This window comes from Pseudorasbora parva, chromosome 9, assembly GCF_024679245.1.
Source record: "Pseudorasbora parva isolate DD20220531a chromosome 9, ASM2467924v1, whole genome shotgun sequence".
Taxonomy (NCBI): domain Eukaryota; kingdom Metazoa; phylum Chordata; class Actinopteri; order Cypriniformes; family Gobionidae; genus Pseudorasbora; species Pseudorasbora parva.
Window position 1 is genome coordinate 1,017,129 of NC_090180.1, and position 18,451 is coordinate 1,035,579.

At 38.5% G+C, this 18,451-nt stretch overlaps 1 protein-coding gene across 2 annotated transcripts in view; it reads right to left on the bottom strand.

The window, feature by feature from the left end:
- Nucleotides 1-9,556: 9,556 nt before the first annotated feature.
- The window catches only part of rasal2 (RAS protein activator like 2), a 123,129-nt gene continuing 114,234 nt past the window's right edge, over nucleotides 9,557-18,451 (bottom strand). For both annotated transcript variants that reach the window (XM_067453473.1, XM_067453472.1), the window contains 4 exons: nucleotides 18,275-18,406; nucleotides 16,629-16,831; nucleotides 15,797-15,884; nucleotides 9,557-10,606 (listed from right to left, as the gene is read on the bottom strand). In XM_067453473.1, coding sequence (XP_067309574.1) covers nucleotides 10,439-10,606; nucleotides 15,797-15,884; nucleotides 16,629-16,831; nucleotides 18,275-18,406 — 591 coding nt within the window. In that variant the 3' untranslated portion in view covers nucleotides 9,557-10,438. The remainder of the gene's footprint in view (nucleotides 10,607-15,796; nucleotides 15,885-16,628; nucleotides 16,832-18,274; nucleotides 18,407-18,451) is intronic.

An 18,451-nucleotide genomic window follows, 5' to 3' on the forward strand; every position in this document is an offset into this window, starting at 1 on the left:
TGATAGATGCACTATTATGATGATAGATGCACTATTATGATGGATAGATGCACTTTTATGATGGATAGATGCACTTTTATGATGGATAGATGCACTTTTATGATGGATAGATGCACTATTATGATAGATGCACTATTATGATGATAGATGCACTATTATGATGGATAGATGCACTTTTATGATGGATAGATGCACTTTTATGATGGATAGATGCACTTTTATGATGATAGATGCACTTTTATGATGAATAGATGCACTTTTATGATGATAGATGCACTTTTATGATGGATAGATGCACTATTATGATGATAGATGCACTTTTATGATGATAGATGCACTTTTATGATGGATAGATGCACTTTTATGATGGTTAGATGCACTTTTATGATGGATAGATGCACTTTTATGATGATAGATGCACTTTTATGATGGATAGATGCACTTTTATGATGATAGATGCACTTTTATGATGGATAGATGCACTATTATGATGGATAGATGCACTATTATGACGGATGGATGCACTTTTATGATGATAGATGCACTTTTATGATGGATAGATGCACTTTTATGATGGATAGATGCACTATTATGATGATAGATGCACTTTTATGATGATAGATGCTCTTTTATGATGGATAGATGCACTATTATGATGATAGATGCACTTTTATGATGATAGATGCACTTTTATGATGGATAGATGCACTATTATGATGATAGATGCACTTTTATGATGGATAGATGCACTTTTATGATGGATAGATGCTCTTTTATGATGGATAGATGCACTATTATGATGATAGATGCACTTTTATGATGATAGATGCACTTTTATGATGGATAGATGCACTATTATGATGATAGATGCACTTTTATGATGGATGGATGGATGCACTTTTAAGATGGATAGATGCACTTTTATGATGGATAGATGCACTTTTATGATGATAGATTCACTTTTATGATGATAGATGCACTTTTATGAAGGATGGATGCACTATTATGATGGATAGATGCACTTTTATGATGGATAGATGCACTTTTATAATGGATAGATGCACTATTATGATGATAGATGCACTATTATGATGGATAGATGCACTATTATGATGGATAGATGCACTTTTATGATGGATAGATGCACTTTTATGATGGATGGATGCACGTTTATGATGGATAGATGCACTATTATGATAGATGCACTATTATGATGATAGATGCACTATTATGATGGATAGATGCACTTTTATGATGGATAGATGCACTTTTATGATGGATAGATGCACTTTTATGATGGATAGATGCACTTTTATGATGGATAGATGCACGTTTATGATGGATAGATGCACTATTATGATAGATGCACTATTATGATGATAGATGCACTATTATGATGGATAGATGCACTTTTATGATGGATAGATGCACTTTTATGATGGATAGATGCACTATTATGATGGATAGATGCACTTTTATGATGGATGGATGGATGGATGGATGCACTTTTATGATGGATAGATGCACTTTTATGATGGATAGATGCTCTTTTATGATGGATAGATGCACTTTTATGATGGATAGATGCACTATTATGATGATAGATGCACTTTTATGATGGATAGATGCACTTTTATGATGGATAGATGCACTTTTATGATGGATAGATGCACTTTTATGATGATAGATGCACTATTATGATGGATAGATGCACTATTATGATGATAGATGCACTTTTATAATGGATAGATGCACTTTTATGATGGATAGATGCACTATTATGATGGATAGATGCACTTTTATGATGGATAGATGCACTTTTATGATGGATAGATGCACTTTTATGATGATAGATGCACTTTTATGATGGATAGATGCACTTTTATGATGGATAGATGCACTTTTATGATGGATAGATGCACTATTATGATGGATAGATGCACTTTTATGATGATAGATGCACTATTATGATGATAGATGCACTATTATGATGGATAGATGCACTTTTATGATGGATAGATGCACTATTATGATGATAGATGCACTTTTATGATGGATAGATGCACTATTATGATGATAGATGCACTTTTATGATGGATAGATGCACTATTATGATGGATAGATGCACTTTTATGATGGATAGATGCACTTTTATGATGGATAGATGCACTTTTATGATGATAGATGCACTATTATGATGATAGATGCACTATTATGATGGATAGATGCACTTTTATGATGGATATATGCACTATTATGATGATAGATGCACTTTTATGATGGATCACTTTTATGATGGATAGATGCACTTTTATGATGGATAGATGCACTTTTATGATGGATAGATGCACTTTTATGATGATAGATGCACTTTTATGATGGATAGATGCACTATTATGATAGATGCACTATTATGATGATAGATGCACTATTATGATGGATAGATGCACTTTTATGATGGATAGATGCACTATTATGATAGATGCACTATTATGATGATAGATGCACTATTATGATGGATAGATGCACTTTTATGATGGATAGATGCACTTTTATGATGGATAGATGCACTATTATGATAGATGCACTATTATGATGATAGATGCACTATTATGATGGATAGATGCACTTTTATGATGGATAGATGCACTTTTATGATGGATAGATGCACTATTATGATGGATAGATGCACTTTTATGATGGATAGATGCACTTTTATGATGGATAGATGCACTTTTATGATGATAGATGCACTTTTATGATGATAGATGCACTTTTATGATGGATAGATGCACTATTATGATGATAGATGCACTTTTATGATGATAGATGCACTTTTATGATGGATAGATGCACTTTTATGATGGTTAGATGCACTTTTATGATGGATAGATGCACTTTTATGATGGATAGATGCACTTTTATGATGATAGATGCACTTTTATGATGGATAGATGCACTTTTATGATGATAGATGCACTTTTATGATGGATAGATGCACTATTATGATGGATAGATGCACTATTATGACGGATGGATGCACTTTTATGATGATAGATGCACTTTTATGATGGATAGATGCACTTTTATGATGGATAGATGCACTATTATGATGATAGATGCACTTTTATGATGATAGATGCTCTTTTATGATGGATAGATGCACTTTTATGATGGATAGATGCACTTTTATGATGGATAGATGCACTATTATGATGATAGATGCACTTTTATGATGATAGATGCACTTTTATGATGATAGATGCACTTTTATGATGGATAGATGCACTATTATGATGATAGATGCACTTTTATGATGGATAGATGCACTTTTATGATGGATAGATGCTCTTTTATGATGGATAGATGCACTATTATGATGATAGATGCACTTTTATGATGATAGATGCACTTTTATGATGGATAGATGCACTATTATGATGATAGATGCACTTTTATGATGGATGGATGGATGGATGGATGCACTTTTAAGATGGATAGATGCACTTTTATGATGATAGATTCACTTTTATGATGATAGATGCACTTTTATGAAGGATGGATGCACTATTATGATGGATAGATGCACTTTTATGATGGATAGATGCACTTTTATAATGGATAGATGCACTATTATGATGATAGATGCACTATTATGATGATAGATGCACTTTTATGATGGATAGATGCACTATTATGATGGATAGATGCACTTTTATGATGGATAGATGCACTTTTATGATGGATAGATGCACGTTTATGATGGATAGATGCACTATTATGATAGATGCACTATTATGATGATAGATGCACTATTATGATGGATAGATGCACTTTTATGATGGATAGATGCACTTTTATGATGGATAGATGCACTATTATGATGGATAGATGCACTTTTATGATGGATGGATGGATGGATGGATGCACTTTTATGATGGATAGATGCACTTTTATGATGGATAGATGCTCTTTTATGATGGATAGATGCACTATTATGATGATAGATGCACTTTTATGATGATAGATGCACTTTTATGATGATAGATTCACTTTTATGATGATAGATGCACTTTTATGAAGGATGGATGCACTATTATGATGATAGATGCACTTTTATAATGGATAGATGCACTTTTATGATGGATAGATGCACTTTTATAATGGATAGATGCACTATTATGATGATAGATGCACTATTATGATGATAGATGCACTTTTATGATGGATAGATGCACTATTATGATGGATAGATGCACTTTTATGATGGATAGATGCACTTTTATGATGGATAGATGCACTTTTATGATGGATAGATGCACTATTATGATAGATGCACTATTATGATGATAGATGCACTATTATGATAGATGCACTATTATGATGATAGATGCACTATTATGATGATAGATGCACTTTTATGATGGACAGATGCACTTTTATGATGATAGATGCACTATTATGATGATAGATGCACTTTTATGATGGACAGATGCACTTTTATGATGATAGATGCACTATTATGATGATAGATGCACTTTTATGATGGACAGATGCACTTTTATGATGGATAGATGCACTATTATGATAGATGCACTATTATGATGATAGATGCACTATTATGATGATAGATGCACTTTTATGATGGACAGATGCACTTTTATGATGATAGATGCACTATTATGATGATAGATGCACTTTTATGATGGACAGATGCACTTTTATGATGATAGATGCACTATTATGATGATAGATGCACTTTTATGATGATAGATGCACTTTTATGATGGATAGATGCACTATTATGATAGATGCACTATTATGATGATAGATGCACTATTATGATGGATAGATGCACTTTTATGATGGATAGATGCACTATTATGATGATAGATGCACTTTTATGATGGATAGATGCACTTTTATGATGGATAGATGCACTTTTATGATGGATAGATGCACTTTTATGATGATAGATGCACTTTTATGATGGATAGATGCACTTTTATGATGGATAGATGCACTATTATGATAGATGCACTATTATGATGATAGATGCACTATTATGATGGATTAGATGCACTTTTATGATGGATAGATGCACTTTATGATGGATAGATGCACTATTATGATGGATAGATGCACTTTTATGATGGATAGATGCACTTTTATGATGGATAGATGCACTTTTATGATGATAGATGCACTTTTATGATGATAGATGCACTTATGATGATAGATGCACTTTTATGATGATAGATGCACTTTTATGATGGATGGATGCACTATTATGATGGATAGATGCACTTTTATGATGATAGATGCACTTTTATGATGGATAGATGCACTTTTATGATGGATAGATGCACTATTATGATGATAGATGCACTTTTATGATGGATAGATGCACTATTATGATGAAAGATGCACTTTTATGATGGATAGATGCACTTTTATGATGGATAGATGCACTTTTATGATGATAGATGCACTTTTATGATCGATAGATGCACTTTTATGATGATAGATGCGCTTTATGATGGATGGATGCACTTTTATGATGATAGATGCGCTTTTATGATGGATAGATGCACTTTTATGATCGATAGATGCACTTTTATGATGATAGATGCGCTTTTATGATGGATGGATGCACTTTTATGATGATAGATGCACTTTTATGATGGATAGATGCACTTTATGATGGATAGATGCACTTTTATGATGATAGATGCACTTTTATGATGGATAGATGCACTTTTATGATGGATAGATGCACTATTATGATAGATGCACTATTATGATGATAGATGCACTATTATGATGGATAGATGCACTTTTATGATGGATAGATGCACTTTTATGATGGATAGATGCACTATTATGATGGATAGATGCACTATTATGATGGATAGATGCACTTTTATGATGGATAGATGCACTTTTATGATGATAGATGCACTTTTATGATGGTTAGATGCACTTTTATGATGGATAGATGCACTTTTATGATGGATAGATGCACTTTTATGATGATAGATGCACTTTTATGATGGATAGATGCACTATTATGATGGATAGATGCACTATTATGACGGATGATGCACTTTTATGATGATAGATGCACTTTTATGATGGATAGATGCACTTTTATGAATGATGGATGCACTATTATGATGATAGATGCACTTTTATGATCGATAGATGCACTTTTATGATGGATAGATGCACTTTTATGATGGATGGATGCACTTTTATGATGGATGGATGCTCTTTTATGATGGATAGATGCACTGTTATGATGATAGATGCACTTTTATGATCGATAGATGCACTTTTATGATGGATAGATGCACTTTTATGATGGATGGATGCACTTTTATGATGGATAGATGCACTTTTATGATGGATAGATGCACTTTTATGATGGATGGATGCTCTTTTATGATGGATAGATGCACTTTTATGATGATAGATGCACTTTTATGATCGATAGATGCACTTTTATGATGATAGATGCGCTTTTATGATGGATGGATGCACTTTTATGATGGATAGATGCACTATTATGATGGATAGATGCGCATTTATGATGGATGGATGCACTTTTATGATGGATAGATGCACTATTATGATGGATAGATGCACTTTTATGATGGATAGATGCACTATTATGATGATAGATGCACTTTTATGATGGATAGATGCACTATTATGATGATAGATGCACTTTTATGATGGATAGATGCACTATTATGATGAAAGATGCACTTTTATGATGGATAGATGCACTTTTATGATGGATAGATGCACTTTTATGATGATAGATGCACTTTATGATCGATAGATGCACTTTTATGATGATAGATGCGCTTTTATGATGGATGGATGCACTTTTATGATGATAGATGCGCTTTTATGATGGATAGATGCACTTTTATGATCGATAGATGCACTTTTATGATGATAGATGCGCTTTTATGATGGATGGATGCACTTTTATGATGATAGATGCACTTTTATGATGGATAGATGCACTTTATGATGGATAGATGCACTTTTATGATGATAGATGCGCTTTTATGATGGATGGATGCACTTTTATGATGATAGATGCACTTTTATGATGGATAGATGCACTTTTATGATGGATAGATGCACTATTATGATGATAGATGCACTTTTATGATGATAGATGCACTTTTATGATCGATAGATGCACTTTTATGATGATAGATGCGCTTTTATGATGGATGGATGCACTTTTATGATGATAGATGCACTTTTATGATGGATAGATGCACTTTTATGATGATAGATGCACTTTTATGATGGATAGATGCACTATTATGATGGATAGATGCACTATTATGACGGATGGATGCACTTTTATGATGATAGATGCACTTTTATGATGGATAGATGCACTATTATGATGATAGATGCACTTTTATGATCGATAGATGCACTTTTATGATGGATAGATGCACTTTTATGATGGATGGATGCTCTTTTATGATGGATAGATGCACTGTTATGATGATAGATGCACTTTTATGATGGATAGATGCACTTTTATGATGGATAGATGCACTTTTATGATGGATGGATGCACTTTTATGATGGATAGATGCACTTTTATGATGGATAGATGCACTTTTATGATGGATGGATGCTCTTTTATGATGGATAGATGCACTTTTATGATGATAGATGCACTTTTATGATCGATAGATGCACTTTTATGATGATAGATGCGCTTTTATGATGGATGGATGCACTTTTATGATGGATAGATGCACTATTATGATGGATAGATGCGCTTTTATGATGGATGGATGCACTTTTATGATGGATAGATGCACTATTATGATGGATAGATGCACTTTTATGATGGATAGATGCACTATTATGATGATAGATGCACTTTTATGATGGATAGATGCACTATTATGATGATAGATGCACTTTTATGATGGATAGATGCACTATTATGATGATAGATGCACTTTTATGATGATAGATGCACTATTATGATGAAAGATGCACTTTTATGATGGATAGATGCACTTTTATGATGGATAGATGCACTTTTATGATGATAGATGCACTTTTATGATCGATAGATGCACTTTTATGATGATAGATGCGCTTTTATGATGGATGGATGCACTTTTATGATGATAGATGCGCTTTTATGATGGATGGATGCACTTTTATGATGATAGATGCACTTTTATGATGGATAGATGCACTTTTATGATGGATAGATGCACTTTTATGATGATAGATGCGCTTTTATGATGGATAGATGCACTTTTATGATCGATAGATGCACTTTTATGATGATAGATGCGCTTTTATGATGGATGGATGCACTTTTATGATGATAGATGCACTTTTATGATGGATAGATGCACTTTTATGATGGATAGATGCACTTTTATGATGATAGATGCGCTTTTATGATGGATGGATGCACTTTTATGATGATAGATGCACTTTTATGATGGATAGATGCACTTTTATGATGGATAGATGCACTATTATGATGATAGATGCACTTTTATGATGATAGATGCACTTTTATGATCGATAGATGCACTTTTATGATGATAGATGCGCTTTTATGATGGATGGATGCACTTTTATGATGATAGATGCACTTTTATGATGGATAGATGCACTTTTATGATGATAGATGCACTTTTATGATGGATAGATGCACTTTTATGATGGATAGATGCACTTTTATGATCGATAGATGCACTTTTATGATGATAGATGCACTTTTATGATGGATGGATGCACTTTTATGATGATAGATGCACTTTTATGATGGATAGATGCACTTTTATGATGGATAGATGCACTTTGATGGACTTAAAAACAGAAACAGTCATTCACTGCCATTATAAAGCTTGGAAGAGTCAGAACATTTATTAATGATTAATAAATTGTAACTGTGTTCGTTTCACAGAAGAATGTCATACACACATAGGATGAGCTGAGGGAGAGGAATTACTAATGATGAACTTCTACAGCATTTATTAATCTTTGTTAATTTTAACATTTATTAATACATTAAAATCCAAGGTTAACATTAATGTACTGTTAAATGTCATGAACAGCTGTATTAACATTAACAAAGGTTAATACAGAAACAAATGTAGCTCATGGTTAGTTTCATTAATGTTAAAAATTAAAATGTAAAGTGTTGGGAACACTTAATTTTTATTGTTTTCATATTTAGTAGATATTAATGTCTATTAAAACATATAATGAACATAACAATAATAATATAATATTAAAACGATAGTAATGTGTAATAAAGCTAATAAAGTGACACACACACACGTTTCACTATCTTTGTGGGGACTCTCCATAGATGTAATGGTTTTTATACCATACAAACTTTACATTCTTTCCCCCTACACTGCCACTAAACCTACCCAACACACACACACACACACACACACACACACACACACACACACACACACACACACACACACACACACACACACACACACAGAGAGAGAGACACAATGACCAATGAGACCACAGTCCATCTTTATTCAGTGCTCAGAGACGGACCACCAGACACATCGCTACAGGAACAGCAAACTCTGAGGAGTTCTGTGCAGACAGTCAAAGGCATTGATGCTCATACGGTGGAACAATAATCCCTAAAGGGAAGGACAGATGATAAAGGGCATCAGGAGGAGGGCAATGAGGCTGAAGGTCAGTGGGGTCACAGCACTCTGGTCAGATCATAAAGTTCAGTTAGGTGGAGTGACCGGCGAATAGCCTTTATATCTGACAAAACAAAACCGTTAATTCAGTTCAGGGTCATTTCATTAAACCTCTGCTTCAGTCGACTTTTAGTTACATATTAATGAACACATACTTGAGATCTTTTGTCATTTTGCAGTTAACGGTGTAACATAACCATGTCCCTTCAGTTAGTCACCTAAAATTCAACCTTTTGCAAGATGACATAAAATAATAATAACAAAAAATAGAAAATTTGTGTTAGAAAACTGAGTGCATAAAATTGCCTTTCATCTATTCCCTGCCTGTCGGATTCTGCAACGGTTACGGCCGATACACATGTGCTTTTCTTCATATTTTCTTTTAAAACAATTCTATTTAAGATATGTACAACTCCTTCATATAGTTTAGGCAATAATTAAAAATCTTTATGCAATCAGCATTTATGCATAAATCAGCATTAAAAAAAAAAAACTCAGAACCGACGCTCTTGAACGATTTAAAAACAGTAGCACTTCTGTACAGAACCGATATTAGATCGCTTATATACACTGAACACCAGACACGGCATTTATACAGTAGTCAGTCAGTTTAGGCATGTCGTCTGGGTGCTCGTCCCTGAAGTCAACCAATCGGCTCGGGTCTTCACGTCCACGAGCACCAATCAGCAGCTGCTGTTCTTGAACTCTCCGTTCTCAGTGATGGAGATCTTGGTGGGGTTGGTTGGAGACAGGCCGTTGCGGAGGCTGTGCATGCTGTATCGCTCTTTAACCTGAGTCAGAGCGCTCATCAGACGAGAGTTAGCGGCATCCAGAGAACTGATCCTCTTCTCCTGCAGAGAGAGAGAGAGAGAGAGAGAGAGAGAGAGAGAGAGAGAGAGAGAGAGAGAGAGAGAGAGAGAGAGAAGAGCTCATGTAACATGCTGTGAGATCTGATTTCTTAAAATGACTTAAGGGAATTATCACTCATTCACTCACTGACTCTTTCACTGACTCACTCACTCACTCACTAACTCACTAACTCAATCACTGACACTTTCACTCACTCACTGACTCTTTCACTGACTCTTTCACTCACTCACTGACTCTTTCACTCACTCACTGACTCTTTCACTGACTCACTGACTCTTTCACTGACTCACTCACTGACTTGCTCACTGATTCCCTCACTGACTCACTCACTCACTTATGCTGCGTTCCACTCCACTTTAAGACACGCACTTGCAAACTTCCCTAAGCACTTCCCCTTGGGGGAATCCCTGCCGCCATTTTTAAGTGTGTTCCACTTCGTGAAGTGGACAAGGGAAGTTTGTATGGACAGACCCTTGCTCCCTCGATTTTGACCGAGTGAGCGAGTCTACTTCATATGTACACTTCAGGCAGCTTCATATACCACAATGCAACGCGATTGTGACGTCACCACATATCACGTTTAATTTACCCCACCACAAACAACTATAACTATTTTTAAAAACATTTAAAACAACCCAAACACATCCATATACATATAGAATGCTGCATTAAACAGTTTCGTAGAGGTAAAAAATAAATAATATATCAACTCCATAGTGGATTCCAAGTGATCAAGGGCTTAGGGCGTTCCAGTTCAGTCCATTTGAAAAGTTTCCGCCAGTAGTGGGCACTCATGCAACGTAGGCATGACGCACATCCGAGTGAACGAGACGGAGGGAAGTTTGCGAGTGAAGGGCATGATAAAAACGAACTGGAACGCAGCATTAGTCTTTCACTGACTCACTAACTCACTCACTGACTCTTTCACTGACTCACTAACTCACTCACTGACTCTTTCACTGACTCACTCACTCACTGACTCTTTCACTGACTCACTCACTGACTCTTTCACTGACTCACCGACTCACTCGCTCACTGACTCGCTCACTGACTCACCGACTCACTCACTCACTCACTCTTTCACTGACTCACTAACTCACTCACTGTTTCTTTCACTGACTCACTCGCTCACTGACTCGCTCACTGATTCGCTCACTGACTCACTCACTCACTCTCTCACTCTTTCACTGACTCACTAACTCACTCACTGTTTCTTTCACTGACTCACTCACTCACTGACTCGCTCACTGGCTCACTCACTGACTCTTTCACCGACTCACTCACTCACTGACTCGCTCACTGATTCGCTCACTGGCTCACTCACTCACTCACTCACTGACTCTTTCACCGACTCACTCACTGACTCTTTCACTGACTCACTAACTCACTCCCTGACTCTTTCACTGACTCACTGACTCTTTCACTGACTCTTTCACTGACTCGCTCACTCACTCGCTCGCTGACTCACTCGCTCGCTGACTCACTCGCTCGCTGACTCACTCGCTCGCTGACTCACTCGCTCGCTGACTCACTCGCTCGCTGACTCACTCGCTCGCTGACTCACTCGCTCGCTGACTCACTCGCTCGCTGACTCACTCGCTCGCTGACTCACTCGCTCACTGACTCGCTCACTGACTCGCTCACTGACTCGCTCACTGACTCGCTCACTGACTCGCTCACTGACTCGCTCACTGACTCACTCAGTCCCTTACTGACTCGCTCAGTCCCTTACTGACTCGCTCGGTCACACGCGCTCTTACACACACACACACACACACACACACACACACACACACACACACACACACGACAGAAACAAAAAGGACAACTCAAATCCTGCACAAACAACTTACAAAGACAAAACCAGAGAAGTAAAAGCGAGGCCATCCTCACACTATTGAGCACATTATCTGCAGTCTGTGTGGAGCGCACACACACACACACACACACACACACACACACCGGCGAGGGTGCTGGGAGTGTGGCAGCATGGGCAATCAGGAAGTGACTCGGCAAAAAAATAATAATAAAATAACAGCAGCCAAAGCTGGAGCTCACAGGCACTGCTACGGGCGATCCCTATCAACACACACTCCTCAACAGCACCACACCTCCGGAAGATGCTCGGGCAGCTTTAACGCATGAACATCACCAAACCTCTAGGAGAATTCTGGAAGTGAAATGACAAAACAGGCTACGACCAAAACGCTGAGGTGTGCAGACATACTGACGCATCTACTGTAAAGGTAGAGTGTGTAATTTCATCACTAATGCTGCCAAATCACTGAAAGATTTCTCTTCAGTTCCTTCAGTGGAAACCCAACACAACTGCTTTCTGTCATTTTTAATTAATATGTTAAAAGGTTACATACATTAATACTATACACCGATCAGGCATAACATTATGACCAGTGATAACACTGATGATCTCTTCATCACGGCTCCTGTTAGTGGGTGGGATATATTAGGCAGCAAGTGAACATTTAGTCCTCAGAGTTGATGTGTGTGAAGCAGGAGAAATGGGCAAGCGTAAGGATTTGAGCGAGTTTGGCCAGATTGTGACGGCTAGTCGATTGGGTCAGAGCATCTCCAAAACTGCAGCTCTTGTGGGCTGTTCCCGGTCTGCAGTGGTCAGTATCTATCAAAAGTGCTCCAAGGAAGGACCAGTGGAGAACCGGCCACAGGGTCATGGGCGGCCAAGGCTCATTGATGACCGTGGGGAGCGAAGGCTGGCCCGTGGGGTCCGATCAAACAGACCAGCTACTGGAGCTCAAACTGCTCCAGAAGTTAATGCTGGTTCTGATAGAAAGCTGTCAGAATACACAGAGCAGCTCAGTTTGAGGCGGTCAGGGTGACCTCTGACCCCGCCGAAAGCACCAACAGTGGCACGTGAGCATCAGAACTGGACCACGGAGCAATGGAAGAAGGTGGCCTGGTCTGAGGAGTCACGTGTTCTTCTACATCACGTGGATGGCCAGGTGTGTGTGTGTGGCTTACCTGAGGAACACATGGCCCCAGGATGCACTATGGGAAGAAGGCGAGCCGGCGGAGGCAGTGTGATGCTTTGGCCAATGTTCTGCTGGGAAACCTTGGGTCCTCCATCCATGTGGATGTTACTTTGACACGCTCCACCTACCTAAGCATTGCTGAGACCATGTTCAGCCTTTGATGGAAACGGTATTCAGGTGGCTGTGGCTCTTCCAGCAGGATAATGCTCCTGACACAAAGCACAAATGCTTCAGGAATGGTTTGAGGAGCACAACAACCAGTTTGAGGCGTCGACTCGGCCTCCAGATTCCCCAGATCTCAATCCAGTCGGGCATCTGTGGGATCAGCTGAACAAACAAGTCCGATCCACCTCGCAACTTACAGGACTTAAAGGATCTGCTGCTAACATCTTGGTGCCAGATACCACAGCACACCTTCAGGGGTCTAGAGGAGTCCATCAGAGACGGGTCAGCAACACAATATCATAATGTTATGCCTGATCGGTGTATATTACTATATCTAATATGTTATAAAAAAGCTAGTTTGTTAAAAATAGACAATTCTAGTTCTGGGCAATCTTCTCTTTTTATACTTGTTTTGTAGTCAAAAGCACAAAACCAGTGTTTACATACAAATGGCGGTTAAAGTGGTCTCTACACATTACTTTGGGTTAGAACGTCTTTAAAACTACACACTTCACCTTTAACAGGTGTTTTATTATATTGTCTGAAGTGGAGAGAAACAAAACAGCTTAGCGGACTGAGTGTTGGACGGGCTCAGGCATGGGTGTTGGATTGGGGTTACACAGGCCTAGCAAAACTGTACTTGCCTGCTGGTATTACCTCAGTCCCATTAGCCACCTGGAATCAGGAGGACACAGTAAGAGCCTTTAACACCAGCTGAGGTTTAGCAGGGGGTTCAACACACTCAGGCCAGCAGCTCACAGCCAGACAACCTCCAAACCCGTGCATTAAAAGGTTAGTTCAGCCAAAAGTGTAAATTGTGTGATTAATTCCTCCTGTGGTTGTCCAGCCGTCAGACCTCCGCTCATCTTCACACACAGATGAAGATATTAGTGTTGAAATCCGATGGCTCAGAAAGGCCTTCATTGACACCAATGTCATTTCCTCTCTCAAGACCCATAAAGGCACTAAAGACGTCGTTACAAAGCCCATCTCACTACAGCGGCTCTACAATCATTGATGAAGAGGCCAGAATAGACCTAAACAACTAAATAACGACTTATATAGTGATGGCCGATTTCAGAACAAAGCTTCGAACCGTTATGAGTCAGTGAATCGATTCATGATTCGGATCGCCAGAGTCTCGTGATTTCAGCAGTTCGAATCACAAATCGATTCACTGACTCATAACGGTTCGAAGCTTTCACATTCAGAAACGCTGCCAAAAAAGACTATTTGTCATACGTAAACTAAGATCTCTTTCAGTTAAACCACATCTTTTGCTTCTCCTTTATCGAAGTATCATTGAATCTATTCTGTTGTACTGTGCCGCTTGCTATTTCAACATGCTCTCTTTAACTAATAGAAATAAACTACTTAAAATTACCAACACCTGTTCAAAAATAATTTGTCTTCCAACTCCCAATTTGACAGGTCTGATTAACACTGCTATCATTCGCAGAGCAAAAACTATTATTCGAAATCCTAGTCACCCCCTCAATTCATGTTTCACCCTTCTTCCCTCAGGCCGGAGATACAGACAGCTACCCCATAAAGTTTTGTACTTTCAGCAATAAAAGCACTGACCTCACATAGTGATTAATTCTCATATCTTATAGGTTTGTTGCTGATGCCTTCTGTGTATGCTTATATTTATGTGACCAATAATTTGTGTATTCTGTGAAGTATGTGTATGTTATGTGTGCTGAATGTTGCACCTGGTACAGTCTGTGGAAGCATATTTCCTCTCCTGAGGACAATAAAGTATAAATCTGAGCTTTGTTCTAAAATCGGCCATCACTATATAAGTCGTTATTTAGTTGTTTAGGTCTATTCTGGCCTCTTCATCAATGATTGTAGAGCCGCTGTAGTGAGATGGGCTTTTGAAGATGAGCGGAGGACTGACGGCTGGCCAACCACAGGAGGAATTAATGACAGAGTTTACCCTTTTGGCTGATCTAATGCTATAATGATGCCGGTTCATATGGCCATCTGCAGTACCTGTGCATCGATGATCTTCTGCTTGGCATCAATGACCGCCTGCATCTCCGCATGGTCTCGCTTCAGCTCTTCTTCCACGGCCATCAGCCTATCAACCACAAATTACAGTCAGATTCACATGCTTTTACAAATATTTTGTTAAAGGAACTGTATGTAAGAAAAGTATTTGAATTAATCATAAAATGGCCCTGATATGTCTCTAGACATTAATAAATCATGTTCATTTCTATCACTGCCAACAGTAGTCCGGCAGGATATTGTCATTATAAAGTTGTTGCCGCCCCTCAGCGGATGTTGATGATGTCATGTTGTGTTTTGGCCTGAAGCTCCGCCCTCCACCTATCGACCAATCAGGAGTCAGTAGTGTTTGGGGTTGCCAGATCTGCTCTAGTTACCACAGCTGCAGATCTACAAACGTTCTGCTGATCCTGCAGCCAATCTGGCAACCTCAAGTCTGGGGGAGGGGGAGGGGGAGACACCGCTCTCCAGTCATTTGAAAGTGATTGCAGTGCCAGTTTTGGCCACAATCTTACACTTATATATTGTATATATAAACTAGGGCTGTCCCCGACTAAGGATTTACACATTCGAATCAGAATTTTCGAATCTGTCTATGGTCGACCGATAGTCGAATCATCTGTGTGTGTGTAAACCATAGACTGGAAAAAAAATAAACGGTATAAACGGGTTAGGAAGGGCAGGACACTAGTCAGCAGGAGGCTAAGACTGTTTTTATTTTACTTTACATTCGACACACAGCCACCACTTTTAATAAAGTCATCAAAACTATACACTACACATCTGTAAATGAACCGTTAACCGTTAAATTGACCTGCAGATAATGCTCTTCATCTGGCTGTCCTTCTCCTCCTGCTGTCTGCGCAGACGGTCCTCGCTGTCCTCCAGCCGAGTCTTGTACTCTAAGAGCAGCTTCTGCATCTGCTGCTCCTGAGCCAGCAGCCGTCGCTCATACTCCTCCAGTCTCCGGCTCGACGTCCGCAGACGCTCCTTCAGCTTACAGATCTCCTGCTCGTACTTTACAGAGGACCACAACATCTTACTGTTTATTCTGCTCTAACTGCTTACACACGTTTTCAAAACTCTACACTGCACAAAATGCTCTTCTAATTTAGTATTTTTGTCTCGTTTCCAGTCTAAATATCTAACAATTCCTAAATCAAGATGCATTTACTAGATCAGTAAAACCACATGAGATATTTTTTATTGTTTTGTTGAAGTGAGTTTTTGCTTAAAACAGGCAAAATGATCTGCCAATGGGGTGAGAGAAATAATCTTATTTCTGATTGGGACGGAAACAAGAAACAAGATTTCAATCAGAAATAAGATTATTTAGAACTACTTTATATAAAGTGGCCTTAACTACTATGTACTAACATTTTAAGCACTAGGTAACTTTTGCTCTCGGGGTCCCCCTACAGTTGGGGAAAAATATCGTTCTCTCCTACTGTCGGAAACTCTCCCTGCGTCTCAATCTGCTCCCTAGTCCACTAGTCAGGGCACTGATTAGGACATAAGTCAATGGGCTGACAGTGCTCTGACAACTGAACTAGGGAGCAGATTGAGACGCACCCAATGCTATCCTACATCCCGTGCATTTGCTGACATGAGAACCCTGATAGCCCTGAACTAGAGATGCGCGGGTCGTCTCATAACCCGCGGACCCCGTATGTCTATTTAATGGTCGCGGCTGCGGGCGGGTTGTAAAAATATACATTACAGAAGTAATGTAAACTGCAATACCTCAACTGGCCACTAGAGCGGCTCCAGGAGGGAGCAGAATCTCATTGAGCTCATGTTAAAATGCCCAACTTTACAGCAGAAAAACACATGTTTACAGTCTGGTACAAATTGTGGTTATTGCCTGTACGGCTAATTTTGACCTTCATGATGACTGTGAGGGGGTGAATTTTTTTATAACTCATTCGTTTACATTACATAAAGCATTAAAGTTCTGCATAATTAAGGGCGTGGTTACAGGTGGATAGTCATTTATCTGCCGTCTATAGTCATTGCGTCACCTAAGCTCCGCCCACATCTCGCTCACAAGATGGCGAGCCCTTTTTCTTTATTGTATACCCTTTCACATTTCCGAGTTTCTCAGAGCGGAAGTCGTCATAGTTGGGTTAACTTTTACAGCGAAATATACATTATATATATTTTTTTGTGTCTACATTTTCTCAAATAGAAAAAGAAAAACGTACCAATAGTGATTTCACAAATTCCAAAAGAGGGATAAATAAGCTTGAGATTGATAACGGCAGTGAACAGAACAGAGGAATGTTATTTTTTCCATAACTCCCACAGACGCTGTATTAGAAACTGCCTCAGCAGAGGCTACTTGTTTATTGTAATTTGATGCAAAAGTAATATAATGCAAACGATTAGACTTATAAATGTGTGATATTGATGACCGTTAATATGCGTCATCACAGTCTGTGAAAAGAGTCCATTTAGTACCTTCTCTACATGTTTGGGATGGTCTTTGCTCGTGCCGTCCTCTTCCTCGTCTTCATACTGGCCGTTATTGAGGACCCAGGCCGCGGTTCTCTCCACTGGAGACATGCTGACCGACTCAACAGGAGACTGGACCTAACGGACACAACACAGCAATATATGAGACTGAGCCCAAAACCA